Source organism: Onychostruthus taczanowskii, unplaced genomic scaffold (assembly GCF_017590055.1).
Source record: "Onychostruthus taczanowskii isolate IOZ18803 unplaced genomic scaffold, ASM1759005v1 scaffold84, whole genome shotgun sequence".
NCBI classification, from domain to species: domain Eukaryota; kingdom Metazoa; phylum Chordata; class Aves; order Passeriformes; family Passeridae; genus Onychostruthus; species Onychostruthus taczanowskii.
In genome coordinates, this window is record NW_024506332.1 from 2,790,488 (window position 1) to 2,817,638 (window position 27,151).

The 27,151-nt window shown below is 39.9% G+C and overlaps 1 protein-coding gene across 2 annotated transcripts in view; it reads right to left on the reverse strand.

Annotated features, from left to right (window-relative positions):
- Positions 1-2,025: 2,025 nt before the first annotated feature.
- KAT6A (lysine acetyltransferase 6A) overlaps positions 2,026-27,151 on the reverse strand; it is a 33,953-nt gene continuing 8,827 nt past the window's right edge. Inside the window, exons 4-18 of one of the 2 annotated variants that reach the window (XM_041424657.1) lie at positions 24,882-24,990; positions 24,233-24,348; positions 23,840-23,921; positions 22,940-23,075; positions 20,733-21,043; positions 19,445-19,563; positions 17,799-17,914; positions 16,824-16,965; positions 16,236-16,397; positions 15,254-15,347; positions 13,482-13,713; positions 12,190-12,400; positions 10,838-11,530; positions 9,399-9,717; positions 2,026-7,104 (exon numbers count right to left, since the gene is read on the reverse strand). In XM_041424657.1, coding sequence (XP_041280591.1) covers positions 4,523-7,104; positions 9,399-9,717; positions 10,838-11,530; positions 12,190-12,400; positions 13,482-13,713; positions 15,254-15,347; positions 16,236-16,397; positions 16,824-16,965; positions 17,799-17,914; positions 19,445-19,563; positions 20,733-21,043; positions 22,940-23,075; positions 23,840-23,921; positions 24,233-24,348; positions 24,882-24,990 — 5,424 coding nt within the window. In that variant the 3' untranslated portion in view covers positions 2,026-4,522. Of the gene's footprint in view, positions 7,105-9,398; positions 9,718-10,837; positions 11,534-12,189; positions 12,401-13,481; positions 13,714-15,253; positions 15,348-16,235; positions 16,398-16,823; positions 16,966-17,798; positions 17,915-19,444; positions 19,564-20,732; positions 21,044-22,939; positions 23,076-23,839; positions 23,922-24,232; positions 24,349-24,881; positions 24,991-27,151 lie in introns of both variants that reach the window. The other variant, XM_041424655.1, reaches the window with a different exon arrangement.

Genomic DNA, 27,151 nt, shown 5'->3' on the forward strand with positions numbered 1-27,151 from the left:
GCTCAACTTCAAGCATCTATTTTTAGGTAAATTATTCTGGCTGACAAGCTGTGATGATAAAAGATGCTGCAGGCCTCACCTCAGCTGCTGTAAACCTGGTCTGCCTCTGTCAATCTGCATTCCTCTGTTAGCTGCAGAGATCTTGAAGAGATTGGATCTCAGCAAGGAGCTCTTTCCCTGAGCTAATTAAGATGGCTCAGTTCTTTTTAGCTTCTTCTGAATTATCTCACTGATGAACTATCAGAACTGCCATAACCCTTTAAGATCATTCTCCTTTCAGCTAGTTTCTTTCAAGAACCACAGCTCTAGCCTCCCAGGCAGTAGTTTGTTGCTGTAGGTTGTATTCAAACTCTTCCATGTATATTGAGAGCTGGAAGCAGGCATTTTGGTTCACCTATCCTCCACAGCAAACCTGACAGTGCTGAACAGAGCAACTCTCCCCATGTGCACAGTGTGATACTGGCTGTGCACTGCAGAACCTGCAGGAGCAGCTCCTCACACTGTGCTCTGTGCTGCCAAAGGTGCTGCTCTTCAGAACAGCCAGAATTCAAACCTGCTTTGCTTGGCAATTCCACCAAACCAAACTAAACCAAACTAAACCAAACCAAACCAAACCAAACCATGATGCCCTGCAAAACAGCCAGATTTCAAACCTGCTTTGCTTGGCAATTCCACCAAACCAAACCAAACCAAACCAAACATTGGTGCTCTTCAAAACAGCCAGATTTCAAACCTGCTTTGCTTGGCAATTCCCTTAAATCAAACTAAACCAAACCAAACTAAACCAAACCAAACCATGATGCTCCTCAAAACAGCCAGATTTCAAACCTGTTGTGGCTTGGCAATTCCCTCAAACCAAACCAAACCAAACAAAACATTGGTGCTCTTCAAAACAGACAGATTTCAAACCTGCGTTGCTTGGCAATTCCACCAACCCAAACTAAACCAAACTAAACCAATCCAAACCATGATGCTCTTCAAAACAGCCAGATTTCAACCCTGCTTTGGCTTGGCAATTCCCTCAAACCAAACCAAACCATGATGCGCCTCAAAACAGCCAGATTTCAAACCTGCTTTGGCTTGGCAATTGCACCAAACCAAACCAAACGCTGATGCTCTGCAAAACAGCCAGATTTCAAATCTGCTTTGGCTTGACAATTCCCCAAAACCAAATCAAATCAAACCAAATCAAACCATTCTCTAATGGTAGGATTTGATAGTTTGTTGGTCAAGATTCTAAAAAAGAGGTCACCTTGTTCACGGCTCACAAGTGTGGCTGTCATCAAGTTAGCCCAAAAAAAACAAGGCTGGGTTTTTTTGTTGTTACTTTTTAATTAACAACCAGTTAACAATTCAGCCTATTTGATCAAATAATGCTTTTTATAAACAGCTTGCCTTCTTGAAGACAACCTTGTGACAGCACATCTTGGAAAAGCCACAGCCCTTGGACCACAGGCTCTTTGCTGAGGATTATCATGCTTGGCACGGGGAAACTCAAGCATGGATCACACCCATGCTGGAGCTGTGCTTCCCTCTAGCGTTGTCAGAGCTCTGAGCTTGTGGAGAATTCACAGCAACACAGCAGGATGGCACCCCAACGATCCAACTGTGCCTCAAAGCTGCAGGGCAAGCCTTGCTGGCTAAAAGAATGTCTTGTTCTCCTCCCCATCGAGGTTCTCGTTACAGGTGAAAGAGCAGCTGAAGGAAACTTCAAACGCGCTGCCAGTTTTGAAGGATGCAAGTCGAAATTACAAAGTGAAGCTGATAAATAAAAGCAGGACCACGCTTGGTTCTGGTCAGCCTTGGCAGAGAGGAGTGTGAAGGTGGTGATTTCTGGAAAAGCTTCAAGTTTGTTCTTGTTTTTCTCTAACTGGAAACTCTAGATAAAAATGAACATGATCGAGAGATCTCTTAAGTGAATTCTCTCTCAGGGGAAAAGGCCCACGGGGAATCACACTCCCAGGACCAAGTGTCAGGGACAGCATTCACCACCCAAAAGGAAGAAAAAAAATTTACACGCACAACTGACATCCAAAATGGCTCAACATAATTTATTTTTTTTATGTTAAAATGTACAGAGTTCTTTTGAAAGTACTTGCTAGAAAGGGGAAAAAAAAGTGATATTACATACAAGGAGAGGAAGGGAGACCATCCAGCCAGGAGCGTATGACATGGAGAATTACAAAGGCATCTAGGCACCCCCTTCCCCTTAGCTTACAAGTCACCATGAACAAAGTACAAAGAGGTTACAAAACAGGAAAAGCAAATATAAACAGACAGGAATAGACTCAGCTTCATTTGTACATGCGGCTTTTAGAGGCATCTGGAGCTCCTATTCACACACTCTAGAGATCTCTTTAAAGAGAATTTTATCTTTCTTAAAATAGTTTTTAATATTCTACAACAAAGATAAAAAATTTTAAAGATGGAATGAAATGAAAAAGCTCTTATTTTTAAAAGGCATCGAAGTCACTAACAGTGAGTTTTTTTTAATTTCTTTTAGAAGATTACCCAAGTTATCTTGCTAAAAATACATTTTTTTTTTTAAACAGAAGTGAAAAAATGGTAGGTACCAATATTACTGCGTTGGATAATTTCTTTTTATATATAGAAAAGAACTTTTTTTTTCTACAATAGTTCTACAGTCACAAAGGTTTGTGGAAAAGGGAGCTGCCCAATTGATAAAAAAACCCATACAAAACCAAACCAAACATAAAGGCAAACAAACTAAATTCATGGCCCTCGTTTCAACAGCTTCTCCTCCTGTCTCAGACCCACCCCCACCCCCAGGAAGCAGCGACACAGCTGAAGATCTAAGAAGAGAGGGCAGCACAGTGCGCTTTCTACACGGGTTATTTGGAACTGGAATAGTATATACAGAGAAATGGGGTCCTACACAGCCTTGTACATGCTCAAAAACTAAACAGAAATAAAAAGTGGAAGTCCTTTGAATTCTGCCTTTTATGGTTAGCAGTTACTGGAGGAAAGTCCATTTTAGTGCATCTGAAGAAACCCCAACTTTTAGATTCTTTTGGTTTAAAAACAAAAGGAATTAGTCTTATTAATGTGTCTGCATTTCTACTTCACATACAATAAAAAAAAAGAACTTTACATTAAAGGGTTGTCCCTTTTTGTATTGGGTGACATGCCAGCAGTGTAGCCAAAATTAATGTAAGTTGGATTTTGCAGTAATAAACAGCAAAATCCTGCCGCCTAGATCCTGCTGTGGTGTTGGGACGGTTTCACTGCTGAACAAGAGGCCGATTCCCTTCTTTTCCCACACTAGATCAAATGCGTGGCTATTTCTACAAAATGGATTATCAAACACAGCAAGAGAATCAGGAAAAACATCGCTGACCCCCCCCCCAGAAAGCGGCACATTCAGCAACTTCCTACCCCAGACCAGGAACGGAAGAGTGACAAGGACACCACAGGGTTCCCATCCCAGTCACCAAACGCACACTTTTTCTTCCAGCACTTCCCAAGCCAAGAGTTTTAACTGGAAACAGCTGCTTCTGAGCTCAGTCTGACCCAAAGGCTCAGAAGCAAAACCCTCTCAGCATTTCCAAGCGTGTACTAAAGCAGTCTGGGAGCTCAGAGCTGCGGCTGACTCGCGGGTCACCAGAAGAGCCTGTAACCATTTTCTTGTCCTGACAGACCATTACCCACCCTGTCCTCTTCACGACTGCCGAAGGGATACAGAACAAGTTCTCTCTTGAGATGCTTCCAGCAGTTCAGTGACAGAACGTGTGTGCATGCATGCACATGTGTGCCCACGTGCATGTCTGGGTGGTGAACGGGATCATTTTAAAGTTACATTATATTTTCAGCATAAAACATACAATTTCAATTAACTCATCTACAAAAACACCGATGTGAATGGTTTATTGTTTACACTTAACTCCAAATTTTACTGAGGGTGAGGGAGTCAAGGAAAATTAAAGCTTTTTCCTGACTTGCAGAAATAAACATTTTCCTTTATCCTCTGTGTCCCCTTCCAAATCTCCCAATAAGTGCCTCCTGCTAGAAGTAGGAAATGTTAGGTGGGGTTTAGAGGGAAGGGTTGTTATTCTTTGAGATGTCAAACATTTTACATGGCTGCAGCACTAGAAACTGCATACAGAGGGGCACAGGGGAGGGAAAAGGACATATATTGAAAAAAAATTTAGGAAGATGATTTCACGTTACACATAGTCTGTCCACTTTGTCAGCAAAGTAAGGCTCTTTTTAAATTATGAGAAGATTTTGTGCATGTTTCCCCTCTAAAAAACATCTGTAAGTGATTTTAGCTGTAAAATGTTTGACGATTGTGAAGAAAAGAAAAACAAACAAACAAACAAAAATCAAAAAAAAAAAAAAAATAAAGACCAGGCTTCCTAAAAAATAAAATAAACCAAAGAAAATCCCTCTAAATCTACAGCAATATTTTAACTGGAAAAAGGTCCATTTTCTCTGGTTCGTCAGTATAAAAGGTTCCTTTATTTATATTTATTTCAGTTTTTAGGATGCAAGCTGATCTTGCTCATCTTCTCATGTATGGTCCATTAAGAGACTGCTTGGGCACCCCAGCAGCATTCATGTAGCTGTGATGGGAGGGGCCAGTGTACATCATGTTTCCATGAGGATTTGGCTGCATAGGCTGCTGGGTATAGGCCTGGCTCCCCATCATTCCCATCTGCATCTGCATAGGATACTGTGCTGTCTGATTCATGTAGGCAGGATTACTATGGTAACTGCTGTTCATCATGGGCTGCGTCATCCTGTAGCTGTTCATGGCGTTCAGGTTCATATTCATGGAGTTGACGTTGTAGGGGGCGGTCGGCATCAGGTTCACGCCCATGTTCATGCCCCGCTGCACGGCCAAGGCGCGAGGCCCAGCCTGCATGGCCACGGCGGGCGGGCTGCGGCCGTACAGCTGCTGCTGGTGAGCGCTGGCTGAGGGCAGGGGGGCCGATTTGGAACGGATGGAAATGTGCCCCTTGACCGGCATCTGCCCCTGCAGCCTCTGCGTGTGGGGAATACCGATGTTGGTAGCAGACATGTTGCACTGAAGCAGAGGCGACGTGAGGTTCATGGTGGTGGATGCCAGGTTTGGTGGGGGTGTCATAGTGGCTTGTGCTTGTGGGGTGCCAGCCAGGGGGTGAGAAGGAGCCAGCTGAGCCAGCCCTGTGTTGGAAAGAGAAACGCTGGTTGCATAGGAAGTCACAGCAGGAGAATGGCTATAAGGCATGGCATGAGGGTCCATAATGGTGTTCGTCAGCTGCTGCAACTTGGCTAAACTGAACGTGGCTGATGGTTGTGAATAGCTCCCAGCACCAAAATCCCCTGGAATCCTCTCATAGATACTTATGTTACCAGTGCTGCCCGATTCAGGTATTTCCATGATCATAGGTGCTGGGGTGAAGCTGTTGTTCATGCTACACTGAGATAATGGAGGTTGCTGCTGGGGCGGAGGTGGGGGCTGTGGCTGCTGGGACTGAGGCTGCTGCTGTTGTGGCTGTGTTGTTGGTTGCTGGTTACTTGGGGGCCTTTCTACTACACAGCTCTGAGGTGACTTGATATTACAGTTTGCTGCAGGCTGGACACTGTTTTGCTGCATCATGCTGCAACTGCTGCCAATGTTTGCCATTTGCTGAGTGACAACACAGCTGTTCTGAGTGAGGCTGCTAGAAGAAGACAGTCCTCCATATGAACAGCTGCTCTGGGAAGAGTTATTTCCACAAATGCTGCCTCCCATAGTGGAGTCATAGCTGCTGGGGTTTTCATAATTCTCTGTAGTGCTCTCAATGCTGCCAAGGTCACTGAAGCCACTATCCACCACCTGCTGAGAGTGGTCCGATACTGAAGGCACATCCATCATGGGGCTGGTCTCCATGTTCTGCATAGAGGGTGCGGACAGGGATCCTTGCTCAGGACTTATCTGTGTGTAACTGCTCTCCAGAGCAGGCACGTTTGGGCTGCTGACAGAACGCACAGACTGGCTGGGGTGGGACTGAACAGAGGATATTGGACTGTTGTGTTCTGAGGCCTGGCAATCTTCAACCATTGATATCTGAGGATCCTCCTCAGTCTGGGTGTAACTCTGCAAAGTCTGGCAAGCTGCAAGAGTTTCTTCACAGTCCTGGTAAGCTACATCATGCTCATTGCTTTCCTCCTGTGTCAAGGACTGGACTGCTTGAACAGTTTCAAGATCTAGTTCACTGTGAGGAATCTCCTCCTCTTCCTTTAGTTCAATTAACCCCTCTTTATTACTTTGCTCTTCTTCATGATCATCTTCAGACCCAGGGACATGCTCTGAGCCCACTGATGTCTCATTGGAAGCCTGCTCTTCCTCAGAATCTGCCTCTGCTTCATCTTTTTCTTTTGCATCTTCTCTACTGCTTGGTATGCTTGTTTCTAAAAAACATTCTTGCACCTGAGGCTCCTCCTTCACCCCTTCTTTAACAGGCTGTTCCTCCAATTCTTTTTTCTTCAAAGACTCTGGATGACCATCATCTTCATCATCAGCATCATGATCTTCGTTTTGATTTGTCACTACTGCAACTTCCTCTTCTTCCTCATGGTCATGTTCAGGTTCATCTAATTCTTGCTGCTCTTCTTCCGATTGCCTCTGCTCTTCTAAAATCCTTGGCTTCTCCTCTGCTTCCTCTTCTATCTCAGGTTCTTTTACTTCTGGCACTGGACTGCTGTTGCTGTCCACAGGAGAAACTGCTCTTACTTCACTGCTGGCTGTATCTTCCTCTTCTCCCTCTCCTACCTCTTCAGCTTCCATATTCACATCTTCCTCTTTCCTTTCCTCAGTGAGAGGCAGGTCCTTCTGCTCAACACATTCTTCTTTATCTGCAATTTTGGCCTTACGCCCTGCTTTTGAATTAGCTACCACTTCATCAACTGTTTCATCCTGAACTGACAGTGGCACCTCCTCCCTGTTCAGTTTAAAACCTGGTTTTCGACCAGGTCTTTTCTTCCAGTGGACTGGTTTTCGGCTTTTCCCTTTTGGCCATCCCTTCTTCTTTTTCACAGGTGTGGAAGTATCTGGCTCAAGTGAAGAATCTTTTGCTTCACTATTCCTCAGCATAGATAACGGTTTCAGGGGTGGGTTACCTGAAAATACAAATTGAAAGACATTGTTCAAACATTTTTGTTTGACCTAAGCATTCATGGAAGCCTTCCCAAGCATGCCCAACGTGTTTATCAACTTCAATATTAGCTCAGAAATGTATTAGAATTGATTTATTAGTTTAGAAGGATCACTAGGTCTGCTCACTAGCAGCATGTTGCACATTGCATTTTCTAAGAACATCAATGTTTTAAAGATTTTCCACCTTCAAAGCTCTGAGCTTTTAATACACCATTCAAATTAAGCTCTAAGCTATGTAATAAAGTCCTGAAAAGACAAATTTTATTTATAAAATATGCTCACAGATGAATGTGTTGCAGTGTACAGGAACATATGAAGTTGCAATAAAAGCATGTTTCCATTTAGATCTGTGCATCTGCTTAAGAAAGGAAGTATTTTCACATTTTTCATAGCCTTATGCTTTTTAACACCAACAGAAATACACAGATGCCAGGATTTGGCTAGTAATTTTTTTAATTGAAGAAATCATTAACAGGAAGATTAATTTCTCTTTCATCTTTTATTTGATGAAGCAAGATTTGCATTTCAGTGACTTTCCAAACACTCAAACAGGTTCAGAGCTTATATAGCCAGAAAGGAATGTGATCACTTACTGAGAACTTACTGAATAGTATAAGGCATTCCCTGAATTAATTTTGGTTTGAACCTGTCAATTCAGACAGTCAGTGACTTTTTATACAACTGTAAAAAAGTGAGTTACTCTTGCCCTTTGCTCAGACAGGCATTTACTTTAAATACCTCCCTCCAATGATAAGCATTCTGAAAAAAATCTGGGTATTAAAAAATGAATACTGAATTTAAAAATCAATAACTCCATATGTCATCCAAAAGTAAGTATTTTGAATGTGCATAAAGAAAAGAAAAGGTCTGCCACAGTCAGCCAGCCTTTTGTTGTACAGGAAGAAGGTAACACTACTTTCACAGTACTCACTAAAGCATTAACACTTCAACCCTCAGAAATAAAACCCACCTCTTAAAAAACCCATCACTATTTCTCTTCCCTGTCTTCCACATTTCATATCTACTACAGAGGATTAGATTTCCCACATTCACAGTAAAACTTACATGTAGAACTAAGAAGAGCAAAATAACATAGCTCAGCCATTACCAAGCTTCATCTTCCCAGACACAACTTAATTTGCACAGATTTGATAGACTATAGAGAAATAAATCTTGCTTCTGACACCACAGAACACCTTCTGTCTTCCAGAATGCCTAACCCTTACTAAAAACTGGCCTCAAATCACCACCCTACACTATCCATTCTCACTGCTGTCCTGACAGAAATCAGAACGCATCCAAATTTTCATCAGACACCCATTTAAGAAACTGCAATGTAGCATTTCAGGGAAATCTGAAAACACTTTCAATGCATTGCCTCAGCTAGACACTAAGTTCTCAGCAAGAAAATCTGGACCCTAGTCAGAAAGTTATAAAAAGAAAAGAAAAAAAAAATCACAAGGTTTCTGTAGTGATGGGAAAACCTCCAAAGTTTTTTCTAAGATTCTTATAAACATTTCTACCTCATGGTTATGATTGAAATAGCCTAAATCTAAACCATTTGTTAATTGCTGCAACACTGTATTTTTGATTTGTCATAAGGCAGCGCTGTCCCTCTCACCCAGCCTAATTTTTTATCAAAATCAAAAGCCAGCTGTTTATGATGAACATGTTTAGGTAACTGACAGCACACTGTGGCTTTTCTTTAAAAGCCATTACAGTTTTAATATGTATGTGCAAAGGCATCTGCAAAAGGCAAAAGCAGTCAACAGATACTGTGTGATGTCAGATGATCTGAATTGTCAGTCACAACCAAATTATTTTATGAAATGAAGGTTCAGAGAACTTTAAGGAGATATGAGAAGCTGAGAGGGTGAACATGCAATGTGATGAAGAAGAGGATGTCAGAAGAGACAATTTAACATTTCCCTTTGTTATGGAAAATTGGGGGCTTGCCAGTTCATTTCCGTTTTATTTCTGTAAGTGACTCTGCTGCACAATCACAGATACTAATTCCATTAGGAAAGCTGAATCAAAAAGATAGCCTGGGATCAGGTCATTGCCAGTAAGAAAGTTAAATATATGCACCATGTTTTCATAAAACTAGGCAATGTCTGAGGCTAGTTTGACTGGTAATTTATGCCTAACCTACATTTCAGCTGGAAGTTACAAGCCAAAGAAAGCAGCTGGTTTTGTCATGAGCTGTTATCACCCAACACAATCTATCAAACTTTCACTAGTGTACCACCATACATACCATTATTGTCATCAGACTCCTCTTCATCTCTGGACTTCCTCTTAGAAGAGGGTCTATGCCTGAGTGTGTCTGGTTGGGCTAAGTGCTGAAAGTATCCACTGGATGAAAGCTCACTCTCCTCCTCTTCATCCTCCTCCTCCTCCTCTTCCTCCTCCTCAATCTCAAATGTAGGCTCTAATTGAGGCATTGGTCGTTCAGAGTCTGAGTCCTCAAAGGGCTCATCCAGCACTTCTGTGGTTTCTGAGATTGTTTCAGTGACAACGCTGCTGTTGTGGTGCTTACGCTTGCGGACCCGCCTCTTCCGATGAAGAATTGGTTTCTGAAAGTGGAAGGTGGCAAAAGAGAAGATATTTTATCATGTGCAGTGCAAATGAAACACTAAATACAGAACACAAACAGCAGAGAGCTCCCTTCTAGAATCCAGAATTCACTAGAAATACTGTCTGGCACCTGCCACTAGTTAGAATTTAAACAGCTGAAGCTAACAGCCCATCCATAACAGCTGGAACTTTAAACACACTACAAAACAGATGTGAACAGCTTAGAATAAGGTGCAAAAATCATACAGTAGAGAACTTTTTAGTGAAGAAAGCATTTGCTTAGACACACTGGTAGAATTCACATCTCCATGGTAAATAATTTCAAAGGCTTTACACTCTAACTTCAGCTGTTTAGAGAGAATTTGTGTTTTGCAAGCTTCTTTCATAAGTAAGACTGTATCTGTTTCTATTTTGCATGACTGAGAAAAACTTCAATAACTAAGTTAGAAAAAAAAAATCAAAAACACAAGATGGAGGCTAGACTCAAAAACCCCTCAAACTCCTACCCCTGATTTACCAAAAACCACCACTAGAAAAAGTCAGCAGGAAGTACCCTGCAGAGAGAGCTCTGGGACACTGAACCCATGGTAAATAATTTCAAAGGCTTTACACTCCAACTTCAGCTGTTTAAGAGAGCATTTGTGTTTTGCAAGCTTCTTTCCTAAGTAAGACTGTATCTGTTTCTATTTTGCATGACTGAGAAAAACTTCAATAACCAAGTTAGAAAAAAAAAATCAAAAGCACAAGATGGAGGCTAGACTCAAAAACCCCTCAAACTCCTACCTCTGATTTACCAAAAACCACCACTAGAAAAAGTCAGCAGGAAGTACCCTGCAGAGAGAGCTCTGGGACACTGAACACGTGCTCTCTCTACACTTCATACACACCTCGTGAACTGCACCATCCTTCAGCAAGGATGGTGCAGTTCACACAGACAAAACTGACTGGGTAACAGTCAGAAAGAACATGAAATAAGGCACACACCTTTCGTTTCAGTGTTGGCTTGGTGAGAACAGGCGGAGAGCTTGACCGAGGACTCACAGGCTCATCATCTTCCCCTAACACACAGACAAAACTGACTGGGTAACAGTCAGAAAGAACAAGAAATAAGGCACACACCTTTCGTTTCAGTGTTGGCTTGGTGAGAACAGGCGGAGAGCTTGACCGAGGACTCACAGGCTCATCATCTTCCTCTTCACTGCTCTCACTGAAACACCTCAGGAGCGCCCTGTCACTATCACTGTAGCGCCGGGGTAATCTGTCACAGTCCTCTGGGAATCTACATTTCGGTGGCTCTGTGTTCTTTTTCAACTGCCCCCTCCACCTTTCCATAGCTTCACTGTGCTGCCGATGGGGAATTGCAGATTTTTCACCTTTGCCATACTGTCCCTGGGAAGCTGCAGATTTTTCATCATCTTCAGCATACCGGCCTCTCGAGGCTGGCGATTTCTCCTCACATTCACCACACCTTCCTTGCAAGGCCACTGACTTCTCCTCACAGTCACTGCATCGGCCTCGTGAGGCTGCTGACTTTTCCTCACACTCGCTGCACCGTCCACTGGGAACTGCTGTTTTTTCCTCGATGGGCAATGCTGGCTCCTTCTCACAAAAGGGCTCGTGAAGTTTTTTGCTCTTGCGGTTCCATCGACCTCTTCGGGATGGCTGACTGTTTGCAGGAAGACTATCCAGGGAAAAAATGTGCTTGTTTGGTCGTGCAGAATTAGCTGGAGCAACAATGTCTGGCTTTTTTTCACTCTCTGTTGGTGAGTAAGGCTCTTGCTCTTTCTTCTCCCATGATACAGATTTTACCATCTGCTTTAAATAAAAACAAATAGATTTCACACTTCCCATTTCAGCATAAATGTCTATCCTGAATTTGATTCCACAAAAGTGTTTGAGAAAAAAGCCAGAAAAGTTTAACAAAAGTGACTTCTAAAAATCCAGGATTAAAAAAAGATTTGACCTTTAAGAGATTCATGTAGTGATAATTGCTACTCCTTTCCTCAGAGGTGATAATATACCTCACTTAGCTTCCCAACAAGTCACTTCAGTCAACCACTCAATGGTGTGCCAGAATGCTGACTTCACCTTGCTACATTCAAATACAGTATTTGTGCAATTTTCAAGAAAAAAGTGAGAGAAAACTTGAAGCTATTTTTCCATTAAAATGCACCATTAGTTTAATGTAAATACAGTAACAGCAAATAATTTGCTTCAGTGTTCTACTGAGTGCTCACCACCTGATGCAAGAGTGCAACCCCTTCAAGGATTGCTCTCTAGACTATGCCTTGATGCTTCCTTGAGTTTTATTTTCTAATCTGAAACCATAAAGATACACAAACTAACGACTGCATTGTTTTTTATGATTATGACAAATGCACAAGCTTCACATTTGAAATTCTGTCAGTGCTGCCTCAAAAATCCTTAAGTATAAGCTACACGCCACACAGAAATAAGAGATTCACTCTTACACTGGTCTCTGGATCCTTTTCTTTCTGCTTTTGTTGCTCTTCATTTTCCCCATCCTCTGTTTCCTCTTCTTCATCTTCAGAAACAACTGAGTTGGAAACTATGACAGGCGTCCAACGCAGACATTCTGCATCCACATCAATAGGTCGGACGTTAGTTCGGAGCTTTGCCATGTGTTCCTGGATAAGCTTCTCACGACGAATGATCACAAATCTGAACAGCAACAACACTCTGATCAGTAACAGGTGACATACTGTACACGTTGCCATGTCAAACAGATAGATTACAGAAAATGTATTTCTCTTAATCACTGCTGCCACGAGTAACTTCAGAGAGAACAGAAACTTATTAAAATAGTACAGTTAGCAGTACCATCTGACTACCAGAGAAAGTATCTCACAACTGAGGGAATGTTAAAATTCTTTCCACTTCTTGTTAATGGTGAAGCCATTTTCCTTCCATGGGTAAGATTCAGCTGCAGAGTATCATTTTTATTATGGACAAGGGGTATACTATTTGGGGAATGGGCAGTATAAGGTGAAAGTTACTGAAGATAAATACAAGGACTGCTCAAGAAAAGTTGCAGTCCCACTAGCATAGTGCATTTTGTTTAAGGGTCTGAGAGAAACATCACAGGTCAAAGGTATACTGTGAGATGAGAACATAAAACTATCCTCAAGTTTTCCAAGTAAGTTTCAATTTTACCACAAACACAATAGAATACAACCCCACTCACCAAACTGCTATGGTCTGGAACAAGACTAATTCCCAGTATTTCACCTGACTTGTTGGCTGAGCAAGCAGGCAACCTCTATTCTACACCAACACATCTCATCTCTCCCAGTGATCTGTCCCACTCTTCAAGCATTCCATGTCAAATCTACACAGTTTATGGCATTTTTGAGACATAGGGAAAAGGAGGGAACCAACTGTCTGCTCACTGACTGAAAATAAGGAGCAGATCTGCCTCTAGAGAAGGGAAGTTGCTGTTCTTTGCTAGACTGATTTGGCTGAGAAATACCAAGAAAACATGACCAAAAAACCAACTTGCTCTCTCTCACAGCAGCAAATTCCTCAAAATTCCACATCTGCAGTGCTACACAGCTGGACATCTGAACCAGCTTTGGCACTGAATGATTCTTGCGTTGCACATGAGTACCACAGTCTCAGTATTTGGACACTGAAATCTTTAGTAAAATCAAGTTTATAAGATGTGACTTGTCTTCAAACACCATTCAATTTCAATGAAATACATCTGAAGTATTTGGGATTACAATGGGACTCCTGTACTCACTGATCACTACGGAAGTCAAGCATTCGTAGGTGATGCAGAGTGGAAGTGATATCTTGAGGGCAGATTCCAGTCAGCTTACTCAATTTCTTGATGCTTAATTGCTTGTCACGTTGATGATAAAGGCACTCCAATATTACACTTTTCCAATAAGCCATATATGACAGGCGCCCCAGGTCTGACAGGGGCTTCTCTGGTGATCCTGCTTGACCCTCACGCTTTGAAAGCAAATAGCCTAAAAGACACAGAAGAAAAAAGTTTCAAAATATTAGCTTGTTTCCACCCTTACTTCTACAAAGGCCATATAACAGTATACTCATATAACAGTTTAGTGCTGTCTACAAGATGTAGATGACAACTCTGAAGGATACTTCGAGGTGTTGGGCCATTTTTTTATTTGCTTGTTTAAATTCCTGTTATTCAGTGACTGAGTAAGGTATTTCTGAACTCTGCTGCCATCAGACACTGACTATAGGTAATGCCACGAGATGGCAGCAGGTGCCTACCTAAAAATCACACCAAGCCTAAAGCACAATTGCAATAGCAATTTTGGAAATGACAGAGGAAAAACACACTCTTAAAACTAATATGACTAATAATTTCCTTGAAAATTCTCTAATGTCAAACTTCAGGACCATACTGGAGAGTACCAAGCTCTATTTGCAGAGATTTCATTAATTTAAGACTGTGATACATTGCACAGGTTCAATAAAGCCTGAGAGGTTATATTCTACCCAGTGAGACAAAGGGGGATGGATGAAAGATGACAATTGTGCCTTCTCACTGCTGTTCTACCACAACCTGTATTTGTTGATTTCTCATGATACATCCTTGAGTTCTTTTGCTTCACCAGTATTTTCAGGAGAACAAAAACTGATCTACATTATTCTGATACAATTCTACCAGTAGTTTTCCTCTGAACATTAACTCCAAAATTTGTATGTCCACAGGGAGGGCTGTATTAAATTGCCCTAGGCATAATAAACAATGTATAGTTAGAGAGGAAGTTTCCCATGATGTTACAGAGATTCACATACGAATCTCAGAATCATCTGAGTATTCAGAGCTTAAGTATGTCTGGTTTCATTGCTCTCAAAATTAAATTAAAATGTAAGACAGTTTTGCTTAAGACACTTATTCCCCTAATCAAGCTGCTGAAGATTTCCATGCAGTCTTACAGCTGGCTTTCTATATAAGGAACTACATGCACAAGATAAGATTCTGCTATAAAAAACACTATACTGCCACATGCCTTTAGTTTCTGCCTTAAGCTGCTTACACAGGAAACATTGGAACTAAGGGGAAAATGATCAATTTGTCTTTAGAGCCCAAGTTCCAACAAAAATAGTAAATAGTGAAGTTCAGATAATTTTGTGAGTTTTAGAAGCCTTGGTCCCGAGATATGTTTTATTTTGAAAAACTCAAGCTGCTGAAGATTTCCACAGACCATGCAGTCTTACAGCTGGCTTTCTATATAAGGAACTACATGCACAAGATAAGATTCTGCTATAAAAAACACTATACTGCCACATGCCTTTAGTTTCTGCCTTAAGCTGCTTACACAGGAAACATTGGAACTAAGGGGAAAATGATCAATTTGTCTTTAGAGCCCAAGTTCCAACAAAAATAGTAAATAGTGAAGTTCAGATAATTTTGTGAGTTTTAGAAGCCTTGGTCCCGAGATATGTTTTATTTTGAAAAATATCTGCTTCTACTGTTAAGTCCTTTAAAATATGAAAAGACAGACTGAAAAAAGTAAAGAAAAAGCTCCTTACTGAAGTCAATTAGGAACCTGCCATAGCCCTTACGCTGGTATTGTGGAAGAATCATTATGCAGGAAACATTGTACTTCTGTTGGCAGTGTTTTTCCTGTTGGAAAAAAAGCATCATATTGAAAAAACAGATCAGTAAGAAATAGTGTAAATTCCTCTGTAAGATGCCTAAGTAGTTCTATATCAAAAAGTGAGACAGGAAGTCACAGTCAAAGTTTCTTAGGAATTATAAAGCCAAGGAAAGACTTTGAAGAGACAATATTAAAGCTCTACCATCATTTCAGATAGGAAAAGCAAAAACTTGACAAAACCTTTTTCTTAGATAGTATACAGTAAAGAACATGGGCTGCAGAGAAGGTAAATTCTAAGAATAAATCTGAAGGCAGCTAAGCTTACTGCAAAAGACTTCAATATTTCAGTGATTCTTTAAATGTTACAAGCATAACATTACAAAATCTAGTCTCATATCTGCTGTTATGAATACTAAAGAAAAAGCTTCAAATAAAACTATTTTAAAATAATTGAAATAATTAAGGATAAAAACCTTAAGAAAAGTTCTGTCTGAAATCTTGGCCCTGTTCCCTCAAAAAAAATAAAAGGCTTCAAATCATTGCAAAGTTGCCAAACTTGTTTGGAAAACAATAGAACAAAAGGTGAGATAGAACTGCTTGGTAATTCTGTTTATCTCATGAACAGTAGTACCCAATCTCCACCAAGAGCAGGAAATAATTTGAAAAGTTTTTTTTAGCCACTAAGCTGCAGTACAAGTTCCTTAGGAAGTATATGCTATTCAGTATTACAGGAAATTTGTGTTTACTAACTGGTGGTCTCCAAATGCAATATAAATAAAACCTGACTGCAACAGATGTCTATACCTGTATTACATAATTTATTATATAAAATGCAAGAGCCTAAATTACAACAATTTAAAGAATCTAAAGCAGCACTGCTCATCATACCAAACAATTTCTACCCAAATACTTACCTTGGAAAAGTAGCCAACAAGGTGACAGCCCTTAACATCATTCTGTGTCAGCACATAGAAAAGAAATGGCTCCACATCATAATAGAGAGTCTTGTGATCCAAGAAGAGTTTAGCTAACAAGCACAAATTCTGGCAGTAGATAGTGCTGACATTGCCATCAACCTTAGAGACATGAGGAAAAGTTCTGTCACTCCATTTGCAAGGACAGGCTTCACTCATTTGTACATTTCAAATGTCTTAACATGAAAGAAGACTTCTCTGTCACAGGCAGCATCTCAAAGGACTTACAACTTCCACAGAACAGAGGCTGTGACCAAGTCACTGTTGCACTCAATAGCTTAAGAGGCAACTTAAAATTAATTTTTGTAAAATAAAACCCCCAGATTTTTACAGAGTGAGTCTTCTCTGTTTTACAGATTAGTAATCTATACACAGTTCCTACTGGCTGCTTGCTTGTTGTTCTTCACTCCTGGAAACTCAATGTTTCAAGAATGAAGATGTTTAGGACTATGAAAAATTCATCACATGATTAGGTGTTGAGGACCCTAATTTATAGATAAGAGCTAGCAGCTTCATTTTCTAACTTACCTCAAAGACTGATATATTATTTTTTCTGTAAATTTCATTGGCTGGAGGATGAAACCACCCACATTTTTTCATATGCTGCTGGAGAATAGTTCTGCTTTTCATGTATTTTAGACAGAATTCACAAAGGTACAACTTCGGTAGCCTGTAAGCAAAGATAAAGAAAGAACAAAGACTGAAGACAGAGACTTTTGTATAAACTTCCTCACTCCTGCTTGATGAAAACAAACCAAATATACACTCATCCTGTGTGTGTGCTAATGAGGGCACAACCACATTACCATAGTTAAAGTCATGACACTTATTCTGTAACAAATGCAATTAAAAAAATGCCCTTAATGACCTGCATAATTACATTTTCATTATTAAGTTATGCCAGAAGAAATATATTAAAATCCTAGGGAAAAAAAAAAAAACAGTAACCCCTCCCAGTTTTTCACTAATGATGCTAGGATGGATGAGATAAATAATTCCTATTCCCTTCTTCTCCTCATTGTCACAGACAACATCCCAGCTGTATGTACATATCCTTGAGTGATGTGTCCCATCACCACCTACCCATTTGCTTTAAAACTGTTTTATATACTACACTGACATGATCAACTGGAATGCAAGTATCCCAAAATTCTTGTGATTTAACTCCATTTATATACTGTAGCTTCAGCAGGAATGTCTGCACAGCTAGAACAATTCCTCATGACAGACCACACGTTCTTATTAAATGGCAGAATAAAGAGTTTCACTTAATTTTCTTCCTCTAGCTACAGCCTTACAAGTCATTCCTCTTTCTGAATAAAGTTCAAAGGGATTGCAGTTTAGACAATTTGCAAAGTTCTTAAGCAAGAGAACAACAAAGCAACTATAGGTGCAGCACAGCAGAAAAATATTTCAGACACCAAAAAGTAGGAACCACCAGATTTCTATGCCTGCTGGAGTACAGCTTTCCCATAAACACTGAAGAACAAAGAAGAGTCTTACCTTGAGTATTCCTGTGGATATGGGGAAGAGTACCAGGTCTGGATTTCGTATTTGCCAAATTCTATAACAGAAGGGCAGCGGACTTGTGGATCAGGAGGCCCAGTCACCCCTACTTTCTATGCAAGGGGAAAAAAACCCTTGTTTTTTTCATGAATTTCCAAGTGAAACACTTTTAAGATGAAATAAATTAAAACATTTTTATCTAGACAGTACATCCTGCTCGAACTCACTGCTAATTAGGAAGATGCAGATGTTGCTCTCTGGCACTAAAAACCAGTACCAGTCACACTTCAAGCAACCATGTGAGTCACAAAAAGAAAGAATTAATAAACCTTATCATACCATGTATCTCCACTACCATTCACAGTGTTGCATGACATAGTTTTAAATACAAATTAGTAGAAAGTGAAGTTTAATACAATCTTTTTTGAGTCTTCTTGTAATTTTCTTACTTCAATAGCGAAGAACAGAAACATAAACTGCTCCTGAGGTTAAAAACCACAATATGAAAGTATTTAACATCACACATTAGTGTCTTCCCAGCTCTGAGACTAGATGGACTACTGTGGACTACTGTGAATGTAGCAGCTACCAAACCAACATTCAGGATGCAACAACCTCCTTATCATCACAAGTGCTGAAGAATTAAAGAAAAACCTCACATTTATTAGAAGAAAAAAATAGAAAATAGAGTATTTTAAACTACTTATTAACTTACAACCTTTATTTCCCCTGTTCCTCTGATAGTAACTGTATATTTTATAGCAACTAAAAATAAGGATACTAAATGCTCTTCTTTCAAAGAAAACTTTCTCAACTCATGCAGATTTTATCTCACAAGACTGTCACTCACAGAATGACAGAAATCCAAGTGTTCCCACTAGCCTTGCATTATAATATGAACCACCTGGACTGCAGTTACTAACAAATGAGAACACTTCATGCAGGAGGTCAGCAACTAATATAAAGAGCACCAGTGAATTACCTATATGCAAATTTATGCTAGCAGAATGAGACAGCTGTACCCAGGACAATGGGTTAGTGCTGGAAAGGTAACATTCCAAAATAACATCTTGCTAAGCTTCCTAAGTGAAATGGTATTGGGAAGAGTCACCTCAGGATCTAATCCGAGGCATCTGTATTTTGTGGAGCTCTTGATGAAAACAAACAGCAGCTTCTGTTGGTGAACATCTATAAATGTGCACACAGACAAACAGCAATGCTCCATCCTGTTCCATAAGGAATTAAAGTATGGAGGAAAAGAATGCTTCAAGTACTCAGAGACTCTGTCACCCCTACTGCTAGCAAACCATCCTATATTTTATTGTTTTTATAGTCCACATGTTTTACCAGCTATTTAACAGTTCTGGGAGGACTAAAGCCACAGTCCCCAAGGTTTTTTTTAACCACTTTAACCTCTTACACTCTTATGCTCAGTCTTTCATTATCCTTCAGCTCTCTTGAGGTCAGTTCTCCATTACTGTCAAGCAGCAGAAATCAAGAACATTAGCTTCTGTGACAGACTGACTCATCTGAAGTCTGTATTTCTTGTTGTTATTTTGTTGTTGGGGTGGTGGTTTTAGATTTGGTTAAATTTCTTTTACAGATTTGGTACTTACTGCTAGACACTGAAAATTTAACTTTACCTGCAGTGCTTGCTCCTGAATATCTCGAAACAACTCCATGTCTTTTTCATTCAAGACATCCTGGCTTCCAAAAAAACGTTCCTCAGTTTCTTGTTTTCCATCCCAGCCATCCTGATTGTCTGTAAATGAAAGAGAAAATTGTCTTCATATACATTTACAAAAAAGTATTTGCTTTTAGTGCAGTGACAAACAACATCTGGCTGCATTCACACACTGTGCCAGGATTTTTTTGATGGGATTTTCTATTCAGATTTGGGACCACAAAAGAAGAACAGGTTCTAGATTTGGGGACCATGTAAGTAGTACTGTCCTACATTTAAGCAGGTTCAAATGTTGCCACCTAGATATTCCATGAAGGCATAACTGACTTATCACTAAGCCTGTTTTTCAAAAACAAGGATCATAACTATTTAAACCAAAACCAGGACACCTTAGAAATACCCCTTCAACAAAAACAAACAAACAAGCCTAAACAAAAAACCCAACAAAAGCCTCTAGACACTTCACCTCACTCTCAAAGCATTAGGTCACATTGCTGTTCTTCCAGCATCAGCCAGGTTAATGCAGGTAACTATTCTAAAGCTGTAAATATAGTATTTTATTGTGGAATATTTCCCAATGCCTGCTTAGGAACAATTCAGGACCATCCAACAAAACTGTAAATATCTGAATACAGAAATTAAATAAAGGTCCAGGCACACAGATAATACCTTAAGTTAGAAAAGCAAAAAAAGAAAAAAAAAACAAGGAAAGCAGAACTGCATTCCAAAGGGAAGGGATAGTTTTCAGCAAGAAGATGTCAAGCTGCACAAAAGGCTCCTCTATGGCTGAGAAAAATCAAGGAACATTTGCATGCATCAATAGATTGGAAACTCCAGGGTCTGTCAGACTGGTTTTAGTTATCTATTTTCCATTTCATACTTCTACTTTGCTGCTTTTAGTTTTTATGAACCAGTGCCTATGTTACTTCTTTCAAATGTGACATTATTTAGCTCATTTCCCAGGCTGTCTGCAAATGCCTCCTTACCAATGGGCATTCTACCTCACTGTAACCATTTAACTCATCATAACAACTTGCCATCATATATAAAGAGGCTAAGGTCTCTAGGATCACTTCCTTTTCCCAGCTCATATTCTACCTCAATGCACCAAAGGTAAGTGCATTCCAGTGTTAACTTTCAGCTCAAAGTTTCCAGCCTCTAACAATTCCAGTCAGTTCAACATCCTAGCCTTTGAACATTTGCTCAGTGTACAGGATACTTACATTGGCAGGGTGAAAAATCTTTACCTGTGGGCCATTCTGAAGTGCTAGATTTCCTGGTACCCTTTTTCCTGATCCTATACTGCTGAGAATAGTCTACCACTTCTCCTCGAGCTTTTCGTCCATCAGGGGAAGGAGTGAAGAATTTAGTAAGGCCATCTATAAGCCCTTTGGTTTTCTTGTTAAACTTCAAGGTGTTGCTGCCATCTCTGCAGAAGTCCAAGACATCTGTCTGCTCCAGGTATCCTCCTTCTGATGCTGACTGGCTGGACAGAGCCATCTTGCGCTTCCGACCCCGACCAGGACCAGTGCGAACTTTGCTGAAAGGACCTTTTGATCTAAAGGATGAGAAGGGGAAAGATATAGCAAAAAGATGTGGTAAGGTGGCCTACCATCTTCTCTAACCTATTTATCAACCACACAGAACGTGAGCTGAGGAATTTAATAATATGGGAGTCATCAAGAGTCTGTGTACCCTAGAGGAGCCGGGATTTGAACATCTCAGTAGAAGGTGCTGTACTATTTTTCTCTACATTGAACACTATGTCAAACTAATTTGAGTATAAACAACAGATCTTCACCAAATTTAACACAACATTAGATTTTAAAATCAGTAACCAGAACAAATAAATTGCATAGAAGGCTTCAAAACATTGACACTTGTCATTGCCATAGTTTTTGTACTGATAGGAAATTGTTGTAAAAATTCCACAGAAAGTTAATACACAAAGGATGCTCCTATTAGCTAAGAACCTATACCACTGATGGTCACCTTAGCTGAAAACAGCATTACTCTCCAAACAGCTGCCATCTTTAAGACTGTAAACTTTAAAACTCTATTGAAAAGGTGTGTGGATGTGGCATGGGGATGTGGGCAGTGAACACAGGGACGCTGGGTTAATGGTTGGACTCAATGATCTCAGAGGTCTTTTCCAACTAAATGATCTCATGATTCTATGAGATAACTGAGTATTCAACACTTCTCAGAAGGAGTGTCCTAGACTGACTGACTATTTTTAGCTACAGTCTTTTCAGGCACAGAGGACAGAAATAGGCAGCTTTTTCCCAAGAAGACAAACCACATCTTTGCACAATTCTGATATATTTTGCAAGTGAAATGATGGAACAAAGGCAAAAAAATTGAGTCAATGATGAAATAATAGTTAAAAGAGATAAAACAATAGAAGCAGATGGCCAGTTTTCCTTTTGCTCCTCTTGCCTACCCAAATCAAACTCCCTGACAACCGCTCTCCAAACAGCTGCCATCTTTAAGATTGTAAACTTTAAAACTCTATTGAAATGGAAGTATTTAAAAGGTGTGTGGATGTGGCATGGGGATATGGTGGGCAGTGAACACAGGGACGCTGGGTTAATGGTTGGACTCAATGATCTCAGAGGTCTTTTCCAACTAAATGATCTCATGATTCTATGAGATAACTGAGTATTCAACACTTCTCAGAAGGAGTGTCCTAGACTGACTGACTATTTTTAGCTACAGTCTTTTCAGGCACAGAGGACAGAAATAGGCAGCTTTTTCCCAAGAAGACAAACCACATCTTTGCACAATTCTGATATATTTTGCAAGTGAAATGATGGAACAAAGGCAAAAAAATTGAGTCAATGATGAAATAATAGTTAAAAGAGATACAACAATAGAAGCAGATGGTCAGTTTTCCTTTTGCTCCTCTTGCCTACCCAAACCCAATTCCCTGACAACCAGTTAGTTGCCCCACAACAACCATGACAAGGCTGCAGCAACACAACCACTTTCAGCACAACACAGTTCTCCACAAATGCAGAAACATGTGGAATGGAAGCAGAAAGGGGCCAAATATTTTCTGGCAGCAGTGTCAGATTAAATATATGTCAAACAATCTCATATGCTTTATTGTGATTATTTAATTTCTTTAAACAACAGAAAGGGTTCTTGGGAAATGCAAAGCAGGGCAATTATGCTGGAAGAAGGAGCCACCCAGCAAAAGGGATTACATGAACAGCAAAATCTGTCTATGACTATAAGAAATAGTTCAAAAATAAATAGTAAATTACTACAAAGAGTAAAAAATCTTGGCCAAAGGAAGCACTAAAGTTCGAGTCTTTCACAGCCCTTTTCAGAAAATTTGTAATGAGCAGCTCTTAATTGTAAAAGAAAACTTCTCACAAATAGACTAGAGACTTTAGAAATATCCCATACTACAGAATTTCACATCTTACTCTTCTTTGTAGAGACTTACGTTGTGTTTTGATTCTTTAACCTGTTTTTAGGACGTCCTATTGGGTTAGCATAGCGTCTTTTTATCTGTGCTGCCTTCTTCTGTAAAAGTTTTCTTCCTTTCTTCCGTGGTCGACATATTTGACATATCCACATACCTGTAAGACACAAATCCCCATCACTGAATGCAAAAGACATCTATATAGGAAAAAAGGGAAAAATACAGTCCACAGGCCTTCTGAGATTAAGGGTGGAACAGTACCAAAGGCACTGATTGTCACATATATGTGTAAGAAGAATTATGTGTATGCTTCAACAATCTAAACTCAAGCCCTGTTAATATTCCCCAGCCCCCAAAGAGTTCCAAACACAAAGGAAGTCTCCTTAATTGGCAGTACATCATCAGAAAACAGTAATTTAATGGTTAATTATCCCATTATCTGCTTAGACTATAGCTCTTCCAACTATTTTATATATAAAAGTTTTCTTCTAACTGCCAAGGAAGAATATTCCATAGATAATCTGCTGTCTGATTGGAAAGAGAAGTTTACTTGTCCAGAATATTCTACTGTCCAAATGGTTATCACTCCAAAAACATACAAGCCATCTCTTTCTTTCATACAAGGCTATTCATGCAAATGGAAGCTGATCATCTTAATCTGCAGGGATCACTTCTACTCCTTCAAATCTCTAGAATTTTTGTTCAAAATCCTTCACAGAGAGCAACATAGAGGAAACAGGATACAGCGAAAAAACCTGGATGGGAAGTTCTGATCCTTTGGTTTCTACCACCTGAAAGGTAATTCCATTCAGAAATGAGCTAAATGTAGCTAAAAGAGGACCAAATAAGTGGAAGCACTGCCTGCCCACTGATCTCTTCCAACACCATCTTAAATTATCCTTTTCACTACAAAGTCCTCACCTTTTGGCATCCTGGTAAGAGGAGGATCACAACATTCCATGTGAAAGCCACGGTCACAGGAGTCACAAAACAGCATGTTATCCTGTTGAAGACATAATCTCTCTTTATATGTGCATCAGCATCAAGCCCTCCATTAATCTGTCACCATTTCAGAGAACAGGCACATAGTTTTCAACTACAATTCAAGGTATTTCACAGGTCTCAGAAAGAGTACCAGACTAAAATAAAAGCTGCAGACATTTACCTCTAATACAATTTTATTTTGTAGTTTAACATAACAACCACAAAACTGGTATCCGCTTCATTCAATCCATACTTCACTACACTTGCAGCATTTTTCACTACACTTACAGCATTTTTCACTACACTTACAGCATTCTTCACTACACTTACAGCATTTTTTCCTTGATCTCTACAGGAACTGCATGTTTTGCATTCAATACACTGCCATCGCAAGGCTTTCACTCGAACGGTCAGCTCTGGAGAGAACTTCAAACAGGACGGATGACCTAGAGAAAAAAGAGAAAATGTTACTGGTAAAATCTATACTTCTGTTAATGGCCATTCCCATGCAGATTTTGGCTATCCAGATACTACTTTTAGGTGCTTCTATTCTTACTTACTTCTAACACAAGCTAATGACCTAGATAGCAAATAGCAGGCCCACATAGAAAAAAGAACCCAAAGATAATTCCTCATGACTGAATTGAGAAACATGGTGAAACTGGTCTTCATTGCCACATTAAAAAAAAAATAAAAACTTCCAGGAGCCGAATGAGTTATTTGTGCTAGGTTAGCTTAGCTGCCTGCCCTCTGGAAGCCTAAGATTCAGCTGAACTATAACTGTATTGTATGCCACAGAAGCATATTCCTCACATGTCTGGGTCAGCAGGAGTGACCACACTAGACTTCTCTGTCTTAAATGGCAAGATTCTCACTAGATGCATGCTCCCTGTGTGCATGGGGCAGCACCAGGCATTGGAGAGCTCTTCTGTCTCAAGGGAAGGGGATAAAACCAGCAGCCCTGTAAATGATCACCTACCACTGTTGCCACAATCAGCACAAGAGATGAGCTCTTCAGGTTTCTTCTCCCGATTTTGCTCTTTTGTACCAAGGCAGAAACTGCAAATTGGAATTGGTTCAGCAACCGGCTGTGAGGAAAACAGACAGTAAGAGCACTGGGTATCTCAAGGGAGCAAAGTGTAATACACAAAATGACACAGACATTTATATATCACACAAATGTGATGCAATACACATTATGTCTCAAAGATTTTATCTGGTTTTCACATTCAATACAGCACTAACTGAATAGAAGTTAGCACTCCTAAGTACAAAAACTGTGCAACTGTTCACACTGTTATGAAAAACTAAAATAAAAATTTTCCTGCAGAAAATTATGTGAGTATGCTATATAGCAGTCACATGCAGGTAAAAAGGTGTGCTCTCTCTGAAAAAGTTATGGGGGAGTTGGGCATTGTGTAGCAAAAATGATGTATTTAAAATGAGGCACAGCACTAGCAAAGTAAGAAATAGATATGAACTAGCCAACAATACATTTGGACTGCAATAAGCAAGACATTTTTAAATTTAAGGCCTGACACTCTACAGCCTTATCAAAAATGTAGCAAGTGCAACAATTGTTTGTTTTAAAGTGGCACTTGATCAACTAATAAGAGTGAAAAGGATAGCCTAATTTAACATTAAGTGCTGGATAACACTATCTAGCACATTCTTTCTAATCCAATTCTGCATTTAAATCCTGTGATTTATAGTTTCCAGAGCAAAGATGTACACAAAATTTAATTTAAAAATACAATAAAAATACACTAAAATCACATTTAAAACACTGGAGGTGGGAATAATTTTAGATTACAGCAAGTTTTGAGAAACATTCTTTGCCTAGCTGTATCAAGTAACAGTTAGTGATTTTGAACATACCTTTTCAGAATCTATTCTGCAGGTACATATGTGCATACTGTTAATTACTGCATGGAAACATATGCCAGAAGAACTTCAAGCACCTTTCCTCTGCCTAAGCCAAAGCCAAAGCTGTATCCAGTTTCTTGCAGGAAACAGGTTTGTTTATACTACTGTAATACAGAAACTGAAAATCTGAAAGCTCTGCCTTTCACTCAGTGCACAGACATAGCACACACAGTGCACTTCCAGTCTGAGGTGTGGTCCTTAAAGCATCCACTAGATGGAAACAATCTGAACACCTTGGAAATTTGCTGTTTCAAAATTAAGCCACACAACAGGAATGAAAGCCTGATATTCCTCATTTAGAATACAAGTATTTATATTAGCCTTTGGGTAAATCCCAAATGATGCTGAAGTTTAAACTAATATGAAATCACCTGCCAATCAAACTACTACAGTTTGGAATATGTTCACAGGATTTGTTAATTGACAGATTGCAGTCTTTGCGCCTTTTGAGAAACAGTGAGAAGAAGATAACTGTAGATAGTTATGCCAAACATACAAATAATTAATATCCAAGTGGGAGGGGCAAGCTAGCATCTTCACTGCCCATAGGCAGTATCTTTCCAGCCATAGCCACCACAGCAAAATCAGCTGTGCAGGGATTCCCCATCCTGTTTTAACAGAGAGAGGGGATCTACTGTACACAAACTCTTCTCTTTCTGTTCCTGACTGGACTCTAGGTGCCAGCCAGCTAGCTGCTTCCAGTCAGTATCAGGTTTACTGGGGGAAAAACTCTTGTGTATAAAGGGTCAAGCAGTGCTTCAATTTCTTTGGAATCAAGATTTCAGGAATTAGTTTTACCTTCTACCTTTTGAAAGGAAAGCTCTAACACTCATGCAATTTTTCAGGGGAAAAATAATATTATTTCACATACCCTCTCCGGGAAGTGCATGAGCAATTTATTTCATCAAACAGAGTTTTATAGACAGTCAATACCCTAAGACAGTAATTCTTTTCTGTTTTAGCCAGTATTTGTGCATACTCTGTTCATCCCCACAGTGCTTCACATTTGGATACCCACACATAACACTGTCTAGGTTTGGAAGAACCAGATCAGACTATCCTTCACAGCTTCAATGTTTTCTGTATTTACCACCCTGGCAAGCTGCAAGCAAACACTTTACCACATTTTAAAAACCCCCAAAACCTCTACAGTTCAGGGGAAGGCTCTACTAGAATTCAGAATGTTTTAGAGCATTCCCACATGTAACACTGTCTAGGTCTGGAAGAACCAGATCAGAGACTATCCTTCACAGCTTCAATGTTTTCTGTATTTACCACCCTGGCAAGCTGCAAGCAAACACTTTACCACATTTTAAAAACCCC